The 17,001-nt window shown below is 46.6% G+C and overlaps 2 protein-coding genes across 2 annotated transcripts in view; both read right to left on the reverse strand.

Annotated features, from left to right (window-relative positions):
- MYO3B (myosin IIIB) overlaps positions 1-17,001 on the reverse strand; it is a 230,947-nt gene that overhangs the window by 1,007 nt on the left and 212,939 nt on the right. The gene's annotated exons all lie outside the window — the stretch shown is intronic.
- SP5 (Sp5 transcription factor) lies at positions 11,563-13,975 on the reverse strand. The gene is made up of 2 exons (XM_053947154.1): positions 13,717-13,975; positions 11,563-13,166 (listed from the first exon to the last, which is right to left on the reverse strand). The coding sequence occupies exons 1-2, from the start codon at positions 13,765-13,767 to the stop codon at positions 12,114-12,116; spliced, it is 1,104 nt and encodes a 367-aa protein (XP_053803129.1). The 5' UTR covers positions 13,768-13,975; the 3' UTR covers positions 11,563-12,113.

Consider the following 17,001-nt stretch of genomic DNA (forward strand, 5'->3'; position numbering starts at 1 on the left):
CCTTCTCTTCTCCAGGCAGAACACCTCCAACTCTCTCAGCCCTTCCTCATAGGAGAGGCGCTCCAGCCCTCTGATCATTGTGGCCTCCTCTGAATTTGCTCCAAAGGTTCACTTCATTCTCATTTTGGAGGCCCACAGCTGGACACAGCGCTCCAGGTGGGGAGCAGAGGGGATTTCAACGGGGTGAAATACCAGGCATGAAAACAATGCTACTGCCTGAGGAAATGGCTGAACTTCAGATACCTCATCAACACCCCAGGTGTGATCCTATTCACTCTTCTGACAACAGAGAGAAGAGGCCACTGAAATAACCATGGCAGAACTGCACAGGTGATTAGTAGATTTCTTAGTCCAACTCTGCCTATACTTAAGGGCTGCCCCAAGAGCTGGCAGCACCACCACACAGCTACTGCTTCTACCCTTGCCTTACTCTCACCTGCTTTTACTTTTTGTAACTTGGGCACTGATGAGACTCAGTGTTCCCTCCTGCTCCTCCAGGTAGGGTATTTTACAGTCAGCTCATACTAGCTAGATGTGGTTAAAAGAGACTTTGCATGGGCCAGTTCAAGAGTAGGAACAAAACAATCAGACGAAGGGAAGAAAAAAAGACCAGTAATTATTTGACCTCACGTAAGGAGCACAGAGTCCAAACATTTGACCATTCCTCTTGCAACAAATATCCACCATCTGAAGCATTCAGGAAATGTGACAGATCTTGTACATTGGATTGAGACTATATATGTCAGACAATAATAACGTGTTACAAAATTTATCCTGGGAAAAATAAATTATCAGAAGGCTATCACCTTTCAGATGTTACCGTCTTAAATAATTTCATGATTTTGTATGATGTAATAAAGGGAAAAAAATAGAAGTCAAGACTGCTTGTCTAATCATGTCTTATATTTTAAATTAAATCAGCTTTCATGGCATACAAGCATATAACAAAAAACCCCCAAAGCCAGAAAACCTTATATTTCAACTCACTCCTTTAACTCCAAAGTTGTCCACTAATGAGAGTAAAGCTTCTCTGGAATTTACACAACCTGCTTCAGAGACAGGGACATCTCATAGCCCGGGGACAAGCTGTGGGGATAGAGCTCTGTGTGGTAATGGTGTTGCATGTCTGACCCTCAGAAAAAATGAACTATAACAATACCAAAGCTTATCCCACTGCAGTGAAAGGTGAACAAGCCACATTACAGAAATAAAGGCCAGGAGTCTTGAGGGCCACGTGCATTTAAAAAAAAAAAAAAAAAAAATCAAAGTTTACCCAACCTATCAACCAAACAAAACCCAACATGACACACAAAAAAGCCACTACACCAAAAACGTTAGGTATCTACAACTGCATCTACAACTCTGTGTGTTATTTCCAAGTTGCCGCAAAAAGTCTGAAATACGTCCAACGTTCCTGTCAGGTTTATTTCCTCAAGTGCCCGCGGCTACCACGGGTCCCGAGCAGAACGGCGCCCGTCCAGCGGGGCGAGCCCACAGCTCAGCGCCACCGGCGCCGCCGGCCTGCCCCGAGCCGCGGCGGCCGCACTTGGACACCGAGAGCCCGGCACAGCCGCCCCCGCGGGCGCACACCGCGGCCGGGCCCGGGCGCTGCCCTGCCGGCACCTGCCGCTGTCCCGCCCCGCCCCGCCGGGCTCTCCTGCGGCGGGGGCGCGGCCGCAGGAAGGGGGCCGGGGGCCGGTGTCCCGCGGGTGCTCCGGGCGGGAAGGGCCGGCTGGGGTCAGAGGGGCAGCCTGCGAGCCGCTGCTGCGACCGGGGATGTGCTCCGGAGGAGTGCGATGAGAGACCGTGTGGGTGTGAACGGCCTGGAGAACGGCATTCTGTGCCTTTCTCAGTTTTAAGGGGCATTCAGGCAACACTGAAACGGTTATAAAGTCATCATGGTTGCTCAAACAACTCTCGAAGGATATTGAGACTCACAAAGTGTAAATTCAGTCATAACGGAGTGAGACAAATCTGTGATGGATCGGCCAATCTGTGACTATCAAACACAACACAGAAAGTGCGATTCTGTCTCAGGAAGTTTCTGAAGCACTGTTCCCCGAGAAGCTGAGAGGCTGTGCCAAGGGAAATATCTGTTTTATATATGCCTTGTTTTTAATTCACTTTCCATAGCATCTGTTACTGGAAAACAGGCTCCTAGGTTAAACAGACCTTTGGTCTGGCTCATGATAGCTGTGCATCTCCATTATGTTTACCATTTCCCCTGAGAAAACCATTTCAAGCAACTCCATATCTGTTTGCTAAGGGAAGCTGCATGTAGCAGGGGCTCATCCTGCATTCAGGGACTCTCTAATGATTATGTGGTTCGGTCCAGGGGCATGTGCAGCTCTGCAGTTTCCTTATGGCCTTAAACACATGCTCCCCCAAAGGCACCAAAATTATTTTAAACAGATGTAGCTGGGATATTGTTAGGTCTTCCCTGAGAGCATTACAGTGGAGTGGGAAAAATACTCTGATCCTAGAAATATGAATCGGAGCCCCTCTGCCAGAAGTTAGGAAAAAGCTGAGACTTGGTGGAGAGGTATTAATAAGAGCCTAATTACTGATGCCTGAGAGCTGAAGGAGGGAAGGTGTGATCTTAACCACACTCATCTGTTGTCACAAAAACTTAGGGGCATTAACTGTGTAATCTGACATGCCAGCTATCACTGGGTAGGTCTTCAGGGCTGATGCAATCATTTAGTGAACCTTTTTGGCTGAAGTGTTGCTTATTGCAGTCTAGTTCAAAGTGAATTTCTAATGACTTATTTTAAATGAAAATAAGCTTGGTAAAAGTAAAAATGTGAAAAAGTGTGGCTTTACATGCATGTAAAAAATCCTTGGTATTAATCATTAATATAGCTCTAAATGCACCTCACACTAACAGGCATTAGTGATCTATTCAGATAATTTTGTTAGGATTAACAAAGGATTGGCTTTCTGGTCAGCAAATAAAAAGATGTTGCAGCTTTCTAAAAACAAGTACCCCTTTGTGTCTGCCAAACTGCTGAAGAAAAATATTTTCCTTTTAAAAATTCTTTTTCTAAGATTGGACTGTAACCCGTGTATAAGAAGCCTCTATACATGGAAAAGGAGAAGAGAAAGGTGAGCCATAGTTTGTCTCTGACTGACATAAGACTTCATGGCTTAACTGATGAGAAGAACATCTCCTGCAGGCAAGAACTTAGATGAGACTATTTTATGCTTTTGATTTACCTTTTTGAATAAATGATGACAAAGAAAAGTGGTTATTACTACAAAAAAAGTGCTGTGGAATCAGCAGCAAGTCGAGAGATTTGGCTGCTTTGATTGAGGTTATCACATGGCATTGAGATGGTAGGAACTCGGTCATTTCTACAGCAAGATTTCATGAGAGAATGTGCTTACTGCTTTTGAGATCAAGAGCAAAACATTCAGGACATATTAATGATGGTATATTACGTATTTAATTTTAAAGGGGTGAGGCACACCTGTAATTGGAAGTAATTTTGGTTGAATCATTGGATCTTAGGTTCTAGTTTTAAAATGGTGTTTTGTTGTATGCTGTGTTTTTCTTTTACACCTTTTAAATAGGAAAGAATGTTTTCTGAACTGGTAGAGGCTCTGTTGTGATCTAGTAGTCTAGCCTTGGGAGCAGGGTAAGGACGGTAGCAGCCCAAGAAGGACCTGTGCAGAGAGGAACAAGTCCTTACCCAGAGGCAATGGGTAATTGCAGCAGTTCCCATGAAGGGTAAAGCTCCTGTTGTCAAAGGAGCCAGCCAGCTCAGGGCAAACCATCACGTCCCAGTGCATCACACCTGCTCTGGGGTGGCCCATGCCCCTGTAGGGCACATAAACAGTGAAGCTCTTTCTGGACCTTGTGCAGAGAAAGTAAATTCCATGGGTTCACACTGTATGCTGTCTTGCAGCTCTGTACAAGAACCATGGGGAATCTAAACCTACATCATAATTCTAATTGTTTTTACCACCATCTAAGTTTTTAATCTTTGATAGTGCGTGTGTGTCTTAATTAGGAGCTGGTTCTCAAGTGTATTGAAAAGCAACCAAACAAACCAAATAATTATGTAATTCTAATACATCATTCTGGGTACTCGAAACATCTAATTTCTGTAGCTAATTAAAATCAGGCTTGAACTTTCCCTCCTCTTGTCCTTTCTTGAACATGCTCACTAAGTGTCAGAGGTTCTAGCAACTAGATCAGAATCTAGATCTCAGTGTTATATCTGACACTTGACACTTATTTTAAATTAAGTCTAGGATGAATGAATGCATATAATAAAAAGACAAAGGAAATTCTAATGTACTTAGGCACTTTATAAGGAATTAGCTTAATGTAACATACTATTCTGCTTTACTGGCTGTTTAATATTTAATATTTCTTAGCAGATTAAAACTGTGGTTCTAATGAGAAAATGATAAATCTAGAAGGTAATTCCCACATTTTAGTCTCAGTGATTTCAGTACTTTGCAATCACTTTATTTAGCTTAGGAAACTTTCATCTTCATGTGTAGTGAGGCAGAAAGATTTGAAGTTTTGTGGACAGGGGAGAGAGCAAAGCCCACAAATGCAATATAACAGCTGCATAGTGGAACACTCTGCAGAAAACTTTGGAGTTGTACCACAAACTCTCCTGAGTTGCGTAAGGGAGCTGAGGAAAGTGAAGCAGCTAGAGGCTTCTAAAAAATTCTTGGGTCTTATGCTTCCTCTTTTCATCTAGGATGTGAGGGGAACCCAGACTCCTTACTAGCGTTGAGATTTGTGAGGGCAAGCAAGGGTGGCCCATGAAAAGGAAAGGTTGCCTGTCTACTTTGTTTTCTCCCTCACCCTCCTCCTTGACAGAAGCACAATGATCTTCCCCCTCTTGTGGGAAAAAACTTTAAGCAAGACCTTCCTCTTATGAGAAAAAACCATTTCCCTGTAGACTGCCAGAATATGCTGAATATGTTTAGTGTTTCTCTTTGTATACTCACATGCAGTTTTAAAATGTTACAGAGAACATGCTTCCCCATGTTACAGAGAATATGGCTGCTCTCTCCAACCTAAGTATACAACCACCAAACACAGCTTTGATTACAGTATTTTGCAAGTAGCTTCTCAGTGTCATTATACAATTTATTGAAGCATTTTATTAAGAAGCTCAGACATAGCCTTAGGCCTCATGTAGGCACATAAGAAGATTTGGTTAATATTTTGGAAAATATAAAAGTGTAATCTTTGCCAGCTTAAAACTCTTCCAGTTCTTTCAGAGCAAATTAATAGCAAGAAGTCAGTGGAGCCACACTGCTGAAGGGTCAGGTAATGCTGTGAAGAATGGGCTTCCTATATTAGGCTACTAAGGTGCACATGCAATGTTTTAGTACATGTAAAGCAAGCAGATGTCAAGTGTTTGGCTGTTCTTTGCAGAATTAAACAAGAGCAAAGCACTACCACAATTCCTGCTCAGAAGAAAAGCTAATTATTTAGATGTGAGGGGAAGAAATGAAGCTGTTTTCACACTCCTTTGGGATTAACATATGATAGCTGAGACCACATGACATTCTCAGGCTGTGTTATCTTTCCTGTCTAATCTTTAATGAGTGAATAGTGTGCATTTTCCTTTCTCTTCTTCACATGTGGATTCTAGACCTGTGGAGAGCTGTCTGAAATACGGGTGAATGTGGCAGTGTGACTGACATCTCCTTTCCATACAGATGAGAGATCTGCATGTGGAGATCACAGGCACACCATCTGATCCTGAAAAAAAGCATGTGGGATATGACCCTAAGTGAAGATATGGGCTTTGGCTAATAAAATTTCTTTTAACCTGCTTTATAATTAGAGCCTGTTTTGGAAGTGTGCTCTGTGATGTCTGGTTCCTATTAAAAAGAAAAATGAAAAATGTTTTCAAGTAGTACACAGGGTAATACTGGAACATTGTTTAAACAGCCAGTACTGTTATAAGAACGGGAACTTACAGATAATAGGAATATATTGTTTTTGCAGACAACAATACCTTTTAAAAATGCAAAAACATAGGTTCACACTATTGTTTCTGATAAAGCTATTGACTTTGGTATTTGCAAAATTACACATTTAAGTTGTGAAAAATATCAGTTTATGGCATTTTAATAGTATTTTTAATTTTGAATATGAGTATCCTAAAAAAAAGTGGGTTTATTTTTCATTTTCCCCCTTGTGGTTCATCATTCCTCCATACTAAATGTTATGGTGATGTAATATATTCAGTTTAGGACATGTCAGTCACTGTCATGGTAAAGGCCTATAATTCAGTGGCAACAGAAAATTAAAAATGTAAAAAAGATTGCACTTTCTGATGGCACAGGTTGACAGGAAGGACAAATTAGGATGTTGTCTAAAGTGAGTAACTTGCTCATTACTGGCATTAATGGCACGACTGATACTCCAGAGAAGGCAGATTGAGATGACCTGCCTTTGTACATGGCTCCTTTAAAAATGCCTTGATAACTATGTGCACAGAGATATAAATTTGCCCTATTTATGAACTTCTAAGTGGTCTGCTAAATTCATTGAATATCACTGAACAGTGAAAGGTATATTTTCTTCTAAGAGCTTCAAGACAGCAGCACTGTAGAATCTGAATTTATACAGACACTTTGTACAAGGCCTCTGCACCTTTAAAGAGTGCACTTAAATCATTCAATGAATAGCAACTCAGTTTGTACCTCAGTACAAACTTGCCAGTTCTTCAGAAGGTCTTGGCCACTAACTTCAGTACATTGCAGCACAGGATGCACCCCACAGCCACCTGAAGAGGAGATGGAGACCTACTACATATCTACATGTCCCTACATGCCCTTGAGTGGATGTCCATAACCTTTCTCAGGAGCACACAGCTTTGTACACTGCCCCAGGTCAGCTCCTGCTGACATGGCTAAGCAATGATGTAATCATCAGGCCTGGGTCAGGGACACAATGGGATTTTGTGTGTCCTTAAGTAAATGTGTAACACAAAAGATATTAAGAAATGATGAGAAGAAAAACAGCACTGATGTCCTCCAGGCTAAAAGCCAAGTCTCACTGTCCATAATCTCCTACTGACTTGTCACTGTCAGAAGGTCAAAATACATGTTCGTTTTGTTTGATTTTCATTATCCATACTGAAACACCTACATGACTTCAAATCAGTTTGGAGTAAATATTAACAGGGAATAAAACCCATAAAGTTATTTAAAAGACCCTTTGGATTACATGCACTTATATTTCTTCAATCAGCCCAGGGCCTTGGATCCTTATTCTCAAAGTTGCATACCAACACTTACCTGACAAGGGTGAGCTGTGCTGGGTGCTGCACATATCCAGGTCCTCAGTGGCTTGGACAATATTTAAATACAAAGTTATGGAAAACACCTGCTAGGCAATCCCTTTGAAGGAAAGCTCATTAGTCTTGAAGATTTAGGGATCCTCTTTGGTAAAAAGTTGTTTTTAAAAGTTTAAAAAAAAAAGTTTAAAACAAAGTTTTAAGTTTTAAAAGTTTGGCAGGAAAATCTAATAGGTCTTTGAGCTGATGTTGCCAGAGTGGCAGACCCCACATCTTTACCACAGGATTCACAATCTCATAAAAAGTGTGAAGTAATTCCAAAAACTGTAATAGAGGAAAAACAAGGTTCTATGGAAACTATAAAATCTGACAACAAGCTGGACATTATACTTCTGTTTCTTACTGCTCAGTATGAGAATAGGCTGACAAGATCCATGAAATATTACAAGACTCATTTAAAAGGGCCTCAGTAATTGTGCAACTACTTGCACAGAGACACAAACTTGATCTATTTATGAACTTCTGAGTGGTGTCCTGAGTCATTGAATATCACTGAACAGTAAAAGGTATATTTAATCTAAGAGTTTCAAGGCAGCAGCATATTATATTGCCTATTTCTTCAGTATTCAGCACTATCACTAGATATGTGAATTTACCAAGTGAGATAGTTACGTTGTAGTTACTTTAAAATGCAATCTAACAAAATCTGCAAATAATTGAAGATTAAATATTTCTTTCAAAAATTACACCCTTAATTTAATATGGAAGGAAGAATTACACTATGATAGTTTTAGGAAGTACATCTCCCAGTACAGCTTAAAAAAACTTTCTATTTTTCTATAATAGTAGTTGAGGAGGTAGGAAACATAATTTTATAAATTTCTTGGATTATTGCAATGAAAATCTGGTCAGTCGGGATCAAAAGGGCAATCCTGCAACCTTCTTCCAGGTGAAAGTCTTAGTCTATTTGACCTTTGACTAAAAATAATTTGATTAACAACATATTAAAAAAACCCCAAACTATCTGGAAAACAATGTTGATTAGTTGTGAATATTTTTTAATGCTCTCTACTTCAAGACAAATCTCAACTTTCTTTACTATATCCCATTTTTTTGTTGAGGTTAATTTATTTGAATTAAATACCAGATGAATTGGTTTATATGATATGTCTATTATACCAATGACAAATTTAAGTTCTAAAATTAGGAAATGAATTGACCTTGAGCAGCATATGTACTCAAAATTTATAATTAAGAAGAATATTAATAAATTAATTTTATAAAATGAACAGCTGTTCTAGTTGATTTGAAACAGCTAAAAGTATAAAATATATTTTGTGAATGCAAAATTAAAAGTTAATTTTATTATGGAGTGCAATTTGGCAACTAGAAATAAATTCTTGAGATGTAAGCAATATATTTTTGTAATGCTCTACCTATGCATCAGAAAGGTCACATGTATATTTAAATATCATATTACTAAAAAAGTTTAATGATTTCAATTGAAAAGCTATCATATGATTTAGCTATTTACAGATGAGTATGAAACAGCTATGATGCTTGTAAACTTCCTTTTCCCAATGAACTATTTAAAAGCTTTACAAAGAAATAGTTTTATTTAATATTTTTATATTATAAACTTTTATATTAGTTTCACTTACCTGAGTAAGTCTCCTAAATCCCTAATTTTCTGCCTCTTTTTTTTTTTTTTTTTGTGTGTGTGTGTGTGTGTGTGTGTGTGTGATTCTTAGAGATTAAGGTTTTCCTTACCATTTGATGCTATGGGTTTTCACTTAAATACATCTCTCACTCATGACAGGCTTTTAACTAATTTTGACTGTATGTATTTTAAGCTGTGCACTTTCAAGCTTTAATGTAGTCATTACACATATATACAAGGTGCATAGGCTACAACACACCACCACTGTGGTGGGTTTTTTTGGGATTTTTTTGTGAATCAGATACCACCGCCTCTTTGAAATGGTGCTCACACTGCTGGGCTACAGTCTTTTGCTTCAAACCCAAATTATTTGCAGGCTCATACTTAAGTGAGTGGTCAAACTTCCAGTATTTCAGTACAAGCTGTGTCTTGTGGAAGGAATAAGAACCCAAAATAGTCTGCTAGACCAGACAACATAGATGCTTGGCAAATTCAGCATGTCTTCAAACTGGAGAAAAATCTTTCATAAGGGTCCAGCTTAGAAGTCACCACATCTGCCATTATCAGGCTAATTTCTGCTAGTTACATCTGCTCTAAGAGGAAGGGATCTCTCGCTCTTAGGCAAAACTTGCCCCAGAAACCATCTAAGACATTGCTTCAGCTCACACTAACACTTCCACTTCATCTTGGCACTCACTCAGCAGGAAAGGCCATCGCCATGTGGGAATTATTCTATCCTGTAAGAGACCTCTCCTACCTACTCTGGCATACTGTTGTTTCTCCTGTACTGCTACCAACAAAAGCACTTTCCGTCACTATTTTAAGTAGTTTTGATCCACATACAGAATTGAAAGACTATTTAGTGAAACAAACTCGCTTTTAAAGCAATCTGAAATTCTCTAACTCTACATTCTTAATGTAACTTAATAGCAAAGAAAGGAACCAGATTGCCACTGTGTGCCATGAAACATTTTAAAAAGCAAGAAATACTTGCACAAACACATTTTAAAATTACAGAAACACAACTGTAATTCCTGATGAAATATTTTAGTCCTACTGATGTAGTAAATGGGATGCACTTTTGTCTCATTTACTAAGGACTTCTGGATCAGGTCCATTGTTCATTTCTTGCCTTGCTGTCACTCCATGTGGAACACTAAAGACATCTTCTACTTAATATCCCTCAATGACACACTTCTGACACCTGAATCTTTGGCAAAGGAACGCTAACTATTGAAGCAAAACATATTCCTCTTAATGTTTTCTAAAACATGACAGTTTATAGAAGATTCTCCAGTAGAAAAGAAGATGGCTGCTTGGTTATTAATTCAGTAAGTTGACCCTAAGAATATGGTGTGGGAAATTAATTCAGAATAATAAATATTAAAATATTATTAAAGACCTGTACCATGGTAACTGTCCATTAACTTCTCATTACTTCAGATACGAAGGTTCTCGTGGTATTGTCTCATCTCATGATTCCCCAGGAGAAGAGATTCTTGGCGGTATTTGACATACATACAAACACATTTGTTTTACATGTCCTGTCATTACAAACGTTTATCAAGCTGTGTTTTTTCTTGATTCAGAAGTCCATGGCAAAGTGTATCTCTACCAACATAGTTGTGCCAAAGCTTGCTTGACAACTACCACCAGAGGACCTCACCTGAAGCTGAACAGTTCCAGATTAGTCCTGGTGAAGTTTTGAAGGCACTTTTTACTTCACTGTCTCATTAGGTAATCAGAAAATAAAGCTGATGTTGCAAAACTATAAGGAGCAAATAAGGAGTATTCTCAATGTTAGAATGCAAAATTTAGCAAATCACTGATCAGGTTGCTCAGTTTGTTTGGCTACATAGATTTCAATTAAAAAAAAATAAATAGGGATCTCACTGCAGTAAGAGAAGTTATTATTTTAAAAGAAATATGCCATACTTACGTGTTGCCCAGTGAGAGAGATAAGACAACCTTAAAGGCTGTCACTATCTACTAGGTACTTCTAAATACAATTTTGTGCCAAGTGTCTTCCCCTTTGCAGGACAGTGACTGCCATTTTGTTGTACTGGCAGGGTAACATGTATCTCAGCCCCTAAATTCTGCAGTTTTACAGGAAGTTAACATTTTAAGCGTGTTTTAGCTCTGTTGTGCCACAGAGAGCTTAGGCTGGGAGCAGCTGTTTGGGGCTGGCCCTGTGGCCTGGACCTCTCTGAGAAGGGGCAGCACTAACACTGACTGCTGCCCACTTCTGCACAAACATATATCCAGTCTGTAGAACTTGACCTGTATGTTCATTCCCAGTACCAGCATCATGCATTTCTCTTTTTTCTCTTATCTTCATGTGAAGGAAACAAAGTATTGAAAGTAACTTTAAAAACCTAAACCCAAACCCAACCCACCAACCAAAGCCAACAGGCACACCCGTCCGAAGCAGCTGCCGGGATTTTAAAGGAGTTTACCATGAGCAGCTCTCAGGTCACCGTACGCTGAGCTCCGCTCGGCCGCCGCGATGGAGCCGGAGCCGGAGCCGGCCCGCCGCCTCAGCGGGAAATGGCGGGAAGGCAGCGGCCGCGCGCGCGGCCCCCGGGGAAGGATCGAACGAGAGCGACACGGCGGGACCGTCCCTGCTGACCCCGGTGTGAACGTGTTTATTTCACGCTGCGATCGCGGGTCGCTTTACAGAAACATCTCATGCTAGACCCCGCGCGGGGTCGAAGACGGAGGGGAACACGTGTATTCAAACGTAACTATTAAATAACCTGTACACAAAACTTCAGTCTGTTACCCTGAAAGCACGAAGGCCGAGCCCCAGCGCGGCCACACCGACGCTGCCACCTCACCCCCAGGTGTCTATAAGCCTCGACCCCCGCGGCCGGACTGGGCCGGTCCCGCTCGTGCCCCAGCGCCTGGGACCCTCCTCAGCCGCGCTCCAGGCCGGGCCGGGCGCCTGCCTCTGAACGGCCCCGGGGCCCTATGAGCGTCCAGTCCCGGACCTGAGGGTCCGCGGAGGCCGCCCCCGGCCGGAGTACTGCTCGCCGTGCCCGGCGAGAGTCCGAGAGCCGGCCGCCCTCTCCCTGCCGCCGCCGCCTTGTCCCCGGCGTAGAAACGCCCCCGCCCAGGTCCCGCCGCGGCTCGGCTCGGCCCGCAGAGGCAGCAGCCGCCGGCTGTCCCGGCGGTCACAGGTCGCGGCTGTCCTCCCGCTTGACGCCGTCCGCCGCCGCCTTCAGCTTCTTATTCTGGTGGGTCTTGACGTGCTTGGCCAGGTGGTCGCTGCGCATGAAGCGCTTCCCGCACTCGGGGCAGACGAAGCGCTTCTCGCCCGTGTGAGTCCGCAGGTGCCGCTGCAGCTCGTCGGAGCGGGTGAAGCTCTTCCCGCAGAAGAGCCAGTTGCAGACGAAGGGCCGCTCACCCGTGTGCCAGCGCAGGTGCGCCTTCAGGTGCGAGGTCTTGCCGTACACCTTGCCGCAGCCGGGGATGTGGCAGATGTGCTGCTTCTTCTTGCCCGGCTCCGCCTCAGGGGCGCTGCCCGCGGCCGACTGGCAGTTGGGGCAGCGGCAGCGGCGGCACCTCCTGGCCGTTGCCGCCAGGGGAGACTTGGTCTGCAGCAGGGCGGCGATCTGCGTCTGGTACTGAGCAAAGTCCGAGTGCCCCAGCACCAAGCTCCGCGGCAGCGCCGCCGCTGCGGGGAAGCGGTGGCCGCAGCCGCCCGGGGCGCTGGCCTGCTGAATGCTCCACCAGGGGATGTCCTCGGGCGGCGGGTTGGGCGACAGCTGCCGGCAGGGCTGGGCGGGCGGAAGCAGGTTGGAGTACCCGGGCGGCAGGGCGGCCTGGGCGGCGTAAGGGACGTAGGCGGGCGGGCAGCTGGACGGCAGGGCGGCCATGGAGGAGGGCAGCATCTTGACGGGGGAGAACTCGTACGGATAGGAGGGGTCCGCCGGGGGGGTGAGGGGCAGTTCGTGAGAACCTCCGAAGGAGGGTTGCAGGTGGTTCTTCTGAGGGGTCAACCCCAAGCTGGGATGCGGCGGAGGCAGCCCTCCTGGGGAGTGCGCTGGCATCTCGCCGCTCCACGGGTGGAAGATCCTAGAGGGGGATCCCAGCGTCGGGTCGTAGGAGACCGGCAGGAAATCCGAGGGCGCTGCGCCCGGCTGCCCGATCCGGCTACAAGTAGCGGCCAGAAGAGCCAGAGGCGAGTGCTTGGCCAAGTCTGGGGAGGCGCTGGGGGTGCGGTCCTGCGCAGGAACGGGAGGGAGGGGAGAAGGGAAGGAGGGAAGAGAGCGCGTTACTCACCGCCCGCAGACACCGGCCTGCGAGAAACTTCCCGCACCACTGCCCGTGAGCGGCTGGGGCCGGCCCGCCGCTTCCCGCACGGCTGGTAAACTTTCCGAAAACAATGCGCACCCAGAGGGCAGGACGTGCCCGGTCCCCCCGCCCCGCCCAGACACCGGTCCCGCCTGCGGTCAGTGCCGCCGGCCCTGCCGCCGCTCCTGGGCCGGGGAAGCAGCAGCAGTGGGCAGGGAGGCAGCCCCCGCGCTCCCCACACCTCTTGCCACGGAGCACTGCCTCGAGTTAGTAACGGGCTGCTGGCGGGAGAGGGAAGTTACAAGCCCGAGAAGCCCGAGTCCGGCCTCCTACCACCGCGGGGGTCCCCACCTACCTCTCCGGGCCGCCCGCCGGGAAAAGCCCCGGGAGGGAGGCGGCTGACGCCAGCTGCCCCCGCGCAATGCGGGTCACAGCCGTGGGACTCGGCGCAGTTCGAGCAACACGGGTGCGGGTACTGACCTGGAGGAAAGCCTGGAGGGAGTCGTTCCGGAGGACAGCCACCGCGGCCATGGCTACTGCGCCCGGGGCGAAGGGAAGGCGCCGGGGCACTGCCGAGGCATGAGGACGCCGAGGAGAAGACGAGAAGCTGCCCAATTTCCTTCTCTCTCCCCCTCTCTCTCTCTCTTTCCTTCTGATCTCTTCGCCTCCGTGCGCGTCCCACCCCCCCCGCGCTGCGCGATCTCCGCGGACTGTCTGACTGCGCCAGGATCACCTCCAAGAATTTGATAAGGACTTTGCCGGGCCGCCAACCAGTCAGAGAGAAGATTTATGGCTTTGAAGTTTGCCGCTACCCAATCATCAAAGAATAGCGGCTCTTTCAGAAGCGAAAGCAAATCCTTTGAATCCACAAAGCTCCTATGGTGTGTTTGTTGGTCTGGATAAAAGAACTGATTATTAGGGGGGATGGGAAGGGAGGAGATAAAGGCGGGACAATTAATGAAGTAATCACTATGTGGGAAATGTATATACACAAATAATTGGATTTTCTTGATCAAAGGACCCCATACCGCCTAGAGACCCTCGCGTTGGATGTGCAAGACACTGGATCCCCCCTCCTTTTTTTTTTTTTTTTTTTTGCAATTAAATTTGTGGCAGAGCCCTAAAGTGACAACGCGTCTTTGTTATCGCTCGAGGAATCTGCCTCCGGATTCCTCTTATAGTGTTTAAAGACTGAAGGTAACATAACACAGCGAGTTCACCTGGTCGGGGCTGGTCGATCCCAGCCGTAGAACTTCCCTGGAGCAATTGTCGGTGGTTCCTCCCCGCTCCCTCCCTCCGCCCGCCCTTCCCCCGAGGCTGAGGGGTATGCCCTCGATATGACTCGGCAAATAACCGCGCATTTTCTCCTTTGGTAGCTGGATTTGTTTCACTTCGCTCAGCCGGCATTGCCCCTTGTTACCGGGAGCCCCCGCCTGGCGCGGGGCCAGGCCAGGCGCCCAGCCGGGCCCGGGGAGGAGCAGCAGGCTGCCGGGAGCAGCAAGCGCTCTCTCAGACAGACGCACCGACAAACCGGGCAGCCGGGAAACAGAAAGGAAAAGTTTCCTCTTCCCTAGTGGGAGCCGGCTGTAAGAGACATAATTTCTTTAAATGAAGACCGGAGTCTCTCTTGGCGGGCCTGCTGAGCCGGCCTGTCTTGCGCCGGCGGGGAGTGGAGATCGCAGTGGCTCCTCCGGAGCACGAACGCTGCTACCGCATTTCTGCCTCCCCTGCTCTCTCACCTCCTGCCCCAAAGACAAAGTCGGCCCCAAGCGCTTTGTTACTTCATCCCGCACCTTTCGGCCTCTGTCTATACATCTCTATACGCATGTGTGTATGAAAGATCTAACCTGCCTTGCGTTCGACCATGTGTGAAGCTATTGACCCTCTAACCAGCACCAGGCACATCTGGGTCACAGCTTGCCGCCACCGTCGGCTGCTGAGCTCAGTGGGCTGCAGAGCTGGCGGGCCCCCTCGCATGTGCCGCTCAGCAAGGGGCAGGCGGGGCCCCGCGCCTCTCCGTGGGCCCGCTCAGCTCCGCGCTCCGCCGGGGGCCCTGGAAACGCGCTCCTCTCCTCCCCTCTTCCCCATCTGCTCCGAGGCCATCGCAAACGCCGGCCTGTTTGGCCAGGTACCAAACCAGGACGTTCATCTCCGTCTTGAGGAGGTGGGGGCAGATGCCGGCTGGCTCTGGTCCTCCGGAGCTGTTTGCACAGGTAACTCGATCCTCCCCGCAGTCGCTGGGTTCAATTGTATTCGCACCGCCACTGAAGTCTCTTTAAACGCCAGCACACAGAGATCTTTATCTGCCTTTCCTGTGGAAACAATCACTGTCCGCTCAAAGACTTTCAAGAGTTGTAGGGCTTGAATTAGATCGGTTTCTTTGAAGGGATTAAAGTGCCAAGTCCTCTCCCACGGCTCCATATTGAGTCCTGGGGAGAAATAAAAGCTCGACCTCATGTAACACTACGCAGCAATCATATCAAGCTCTTCTCATGAGCCAGGTAACTGCTTACCAGGCTGGCAACAGGAAGACAAGGGTCCCGCATCCAGCGCTTTTACCACGCATTGATGCATCGAGGCAAGGTTCGCCGCTGCTGCAAGACGCCGCGGCCCGGCAGCAGCTCCCGCCAGGGCGTGAGGTTGCGGGCGATAGAGCTCCCCATCCGCCTGCACGGGTGCGGGGTTCACGGGGTTCGGCACCTCCATCCACCACACACGAACACCTCCCAGTACCGCCGATGAGCGATCCGCCGGGGGCTGCGCCACGTCAACACGGGACATGGCGACTAACGGGGAACCACAGCGAGCCCCGGCCGACAGCGCGGCCGAGAGGACACGCACACAGGCATTGCCCCGCGCACCCCCGCCCGCAGCCGTCGGGTGCCCCCCGCTCACTGCCAAGCTCCAGCCGTGCCACTAGAGCCGCATCGGGGCAGGAGCGCACTTGTCCCCTCGAGTCTAAACTGTAGCTGGGGCAGCCTGAGCCGAGGGAGAACCCCACGTGGGGAGCCTGATCCGCACCTCTGCTTCCTGAGGAGCAACAACTCGCTAGGCAAGCGAAACGGCGGCGCTCGCGGTTGCGTTGTCCCTAAACCTCTGTATCCCCAAACTTATGTCAAAGCCAGACATATGAGAAATGCCCGATTTAACCCCTACCTCGATTTTTAAAAATTCGTTTTATCTAGTAATTGCCAGATGGATACTCAGAACAACGTTTCTAAACGAAATGAAAGGGGATAGGTAGGTCAGGAGACACTGAACACCCCAAGGTTCTCTCCATTCTCTAAAGTACGGTATTTCCCCAGATATCTCGACGAACCAAAATGATTTGTCAAGTTGCAAAAGACTTAGTGGAAAACTGGATAAGTTTCTATACAGCTGCCATAGTACAAATGCTATAAATCTGCATCCAAGAAAGTACATTACCTAAAAATCGAGAATAATTTCTCATTTCTGGAAGAAACCAATGGGCTGAAAAATGAAACGTTGTCGTAATTTTCTGTACAAATAATTAGTGTTCAAACTCGGAGCATTTCAGTCTCCTGAAATGTATTCTTAATGAAGTGATGTTCTGAGCTGTCATTAAAAATGCAGGGCTGGAAGATCAAAGTACAATATTTATTTTAGAAATTTGTTTCAGTTATCAGGAGATACAGGTATCAAGGCCAAGTGTCAATTCAGTTACACAAAGCACAATTTCCATGAGAAATGGGCTGCCGCTACGTCCTAGTGTAAAGCAAAGGGACACCAGAGATGAGTCGCAGC

This window comes from Vidua chalybeata, chromosome 7, assembly GCF_026979565.1.
Source record: "Vidua chalybeata isolate OUT-0048 chromosome 7, bVidCha1 merged haplotype, whole genome shotgun sequence".
In the NCBI taxonomy this organism is placed as follows: Eukaryota; Metazoa; Chordata; class Aves; order Passeriformes; family Viduidae; genus Vidua; species Vidua chalybeata.

Excerpts from the sequence above, each read along its gene's own strand:
- SP5 (XM_053947154.1), bottom strand. The coding sequence starts at position 13,767 with ATGGCCGCGGTGGCTGTCCTCCGGAACGACTCCCTCCAGGCTTTCCTC. Across the intron at positions 13,167-13,716 it reads CCCTCCAGGCTTTCCTCCAG|GACCGCACCCCCAGCGCCTC; the intron begins GTCAGTACCCGC and ends GTTCCTGCGCAG.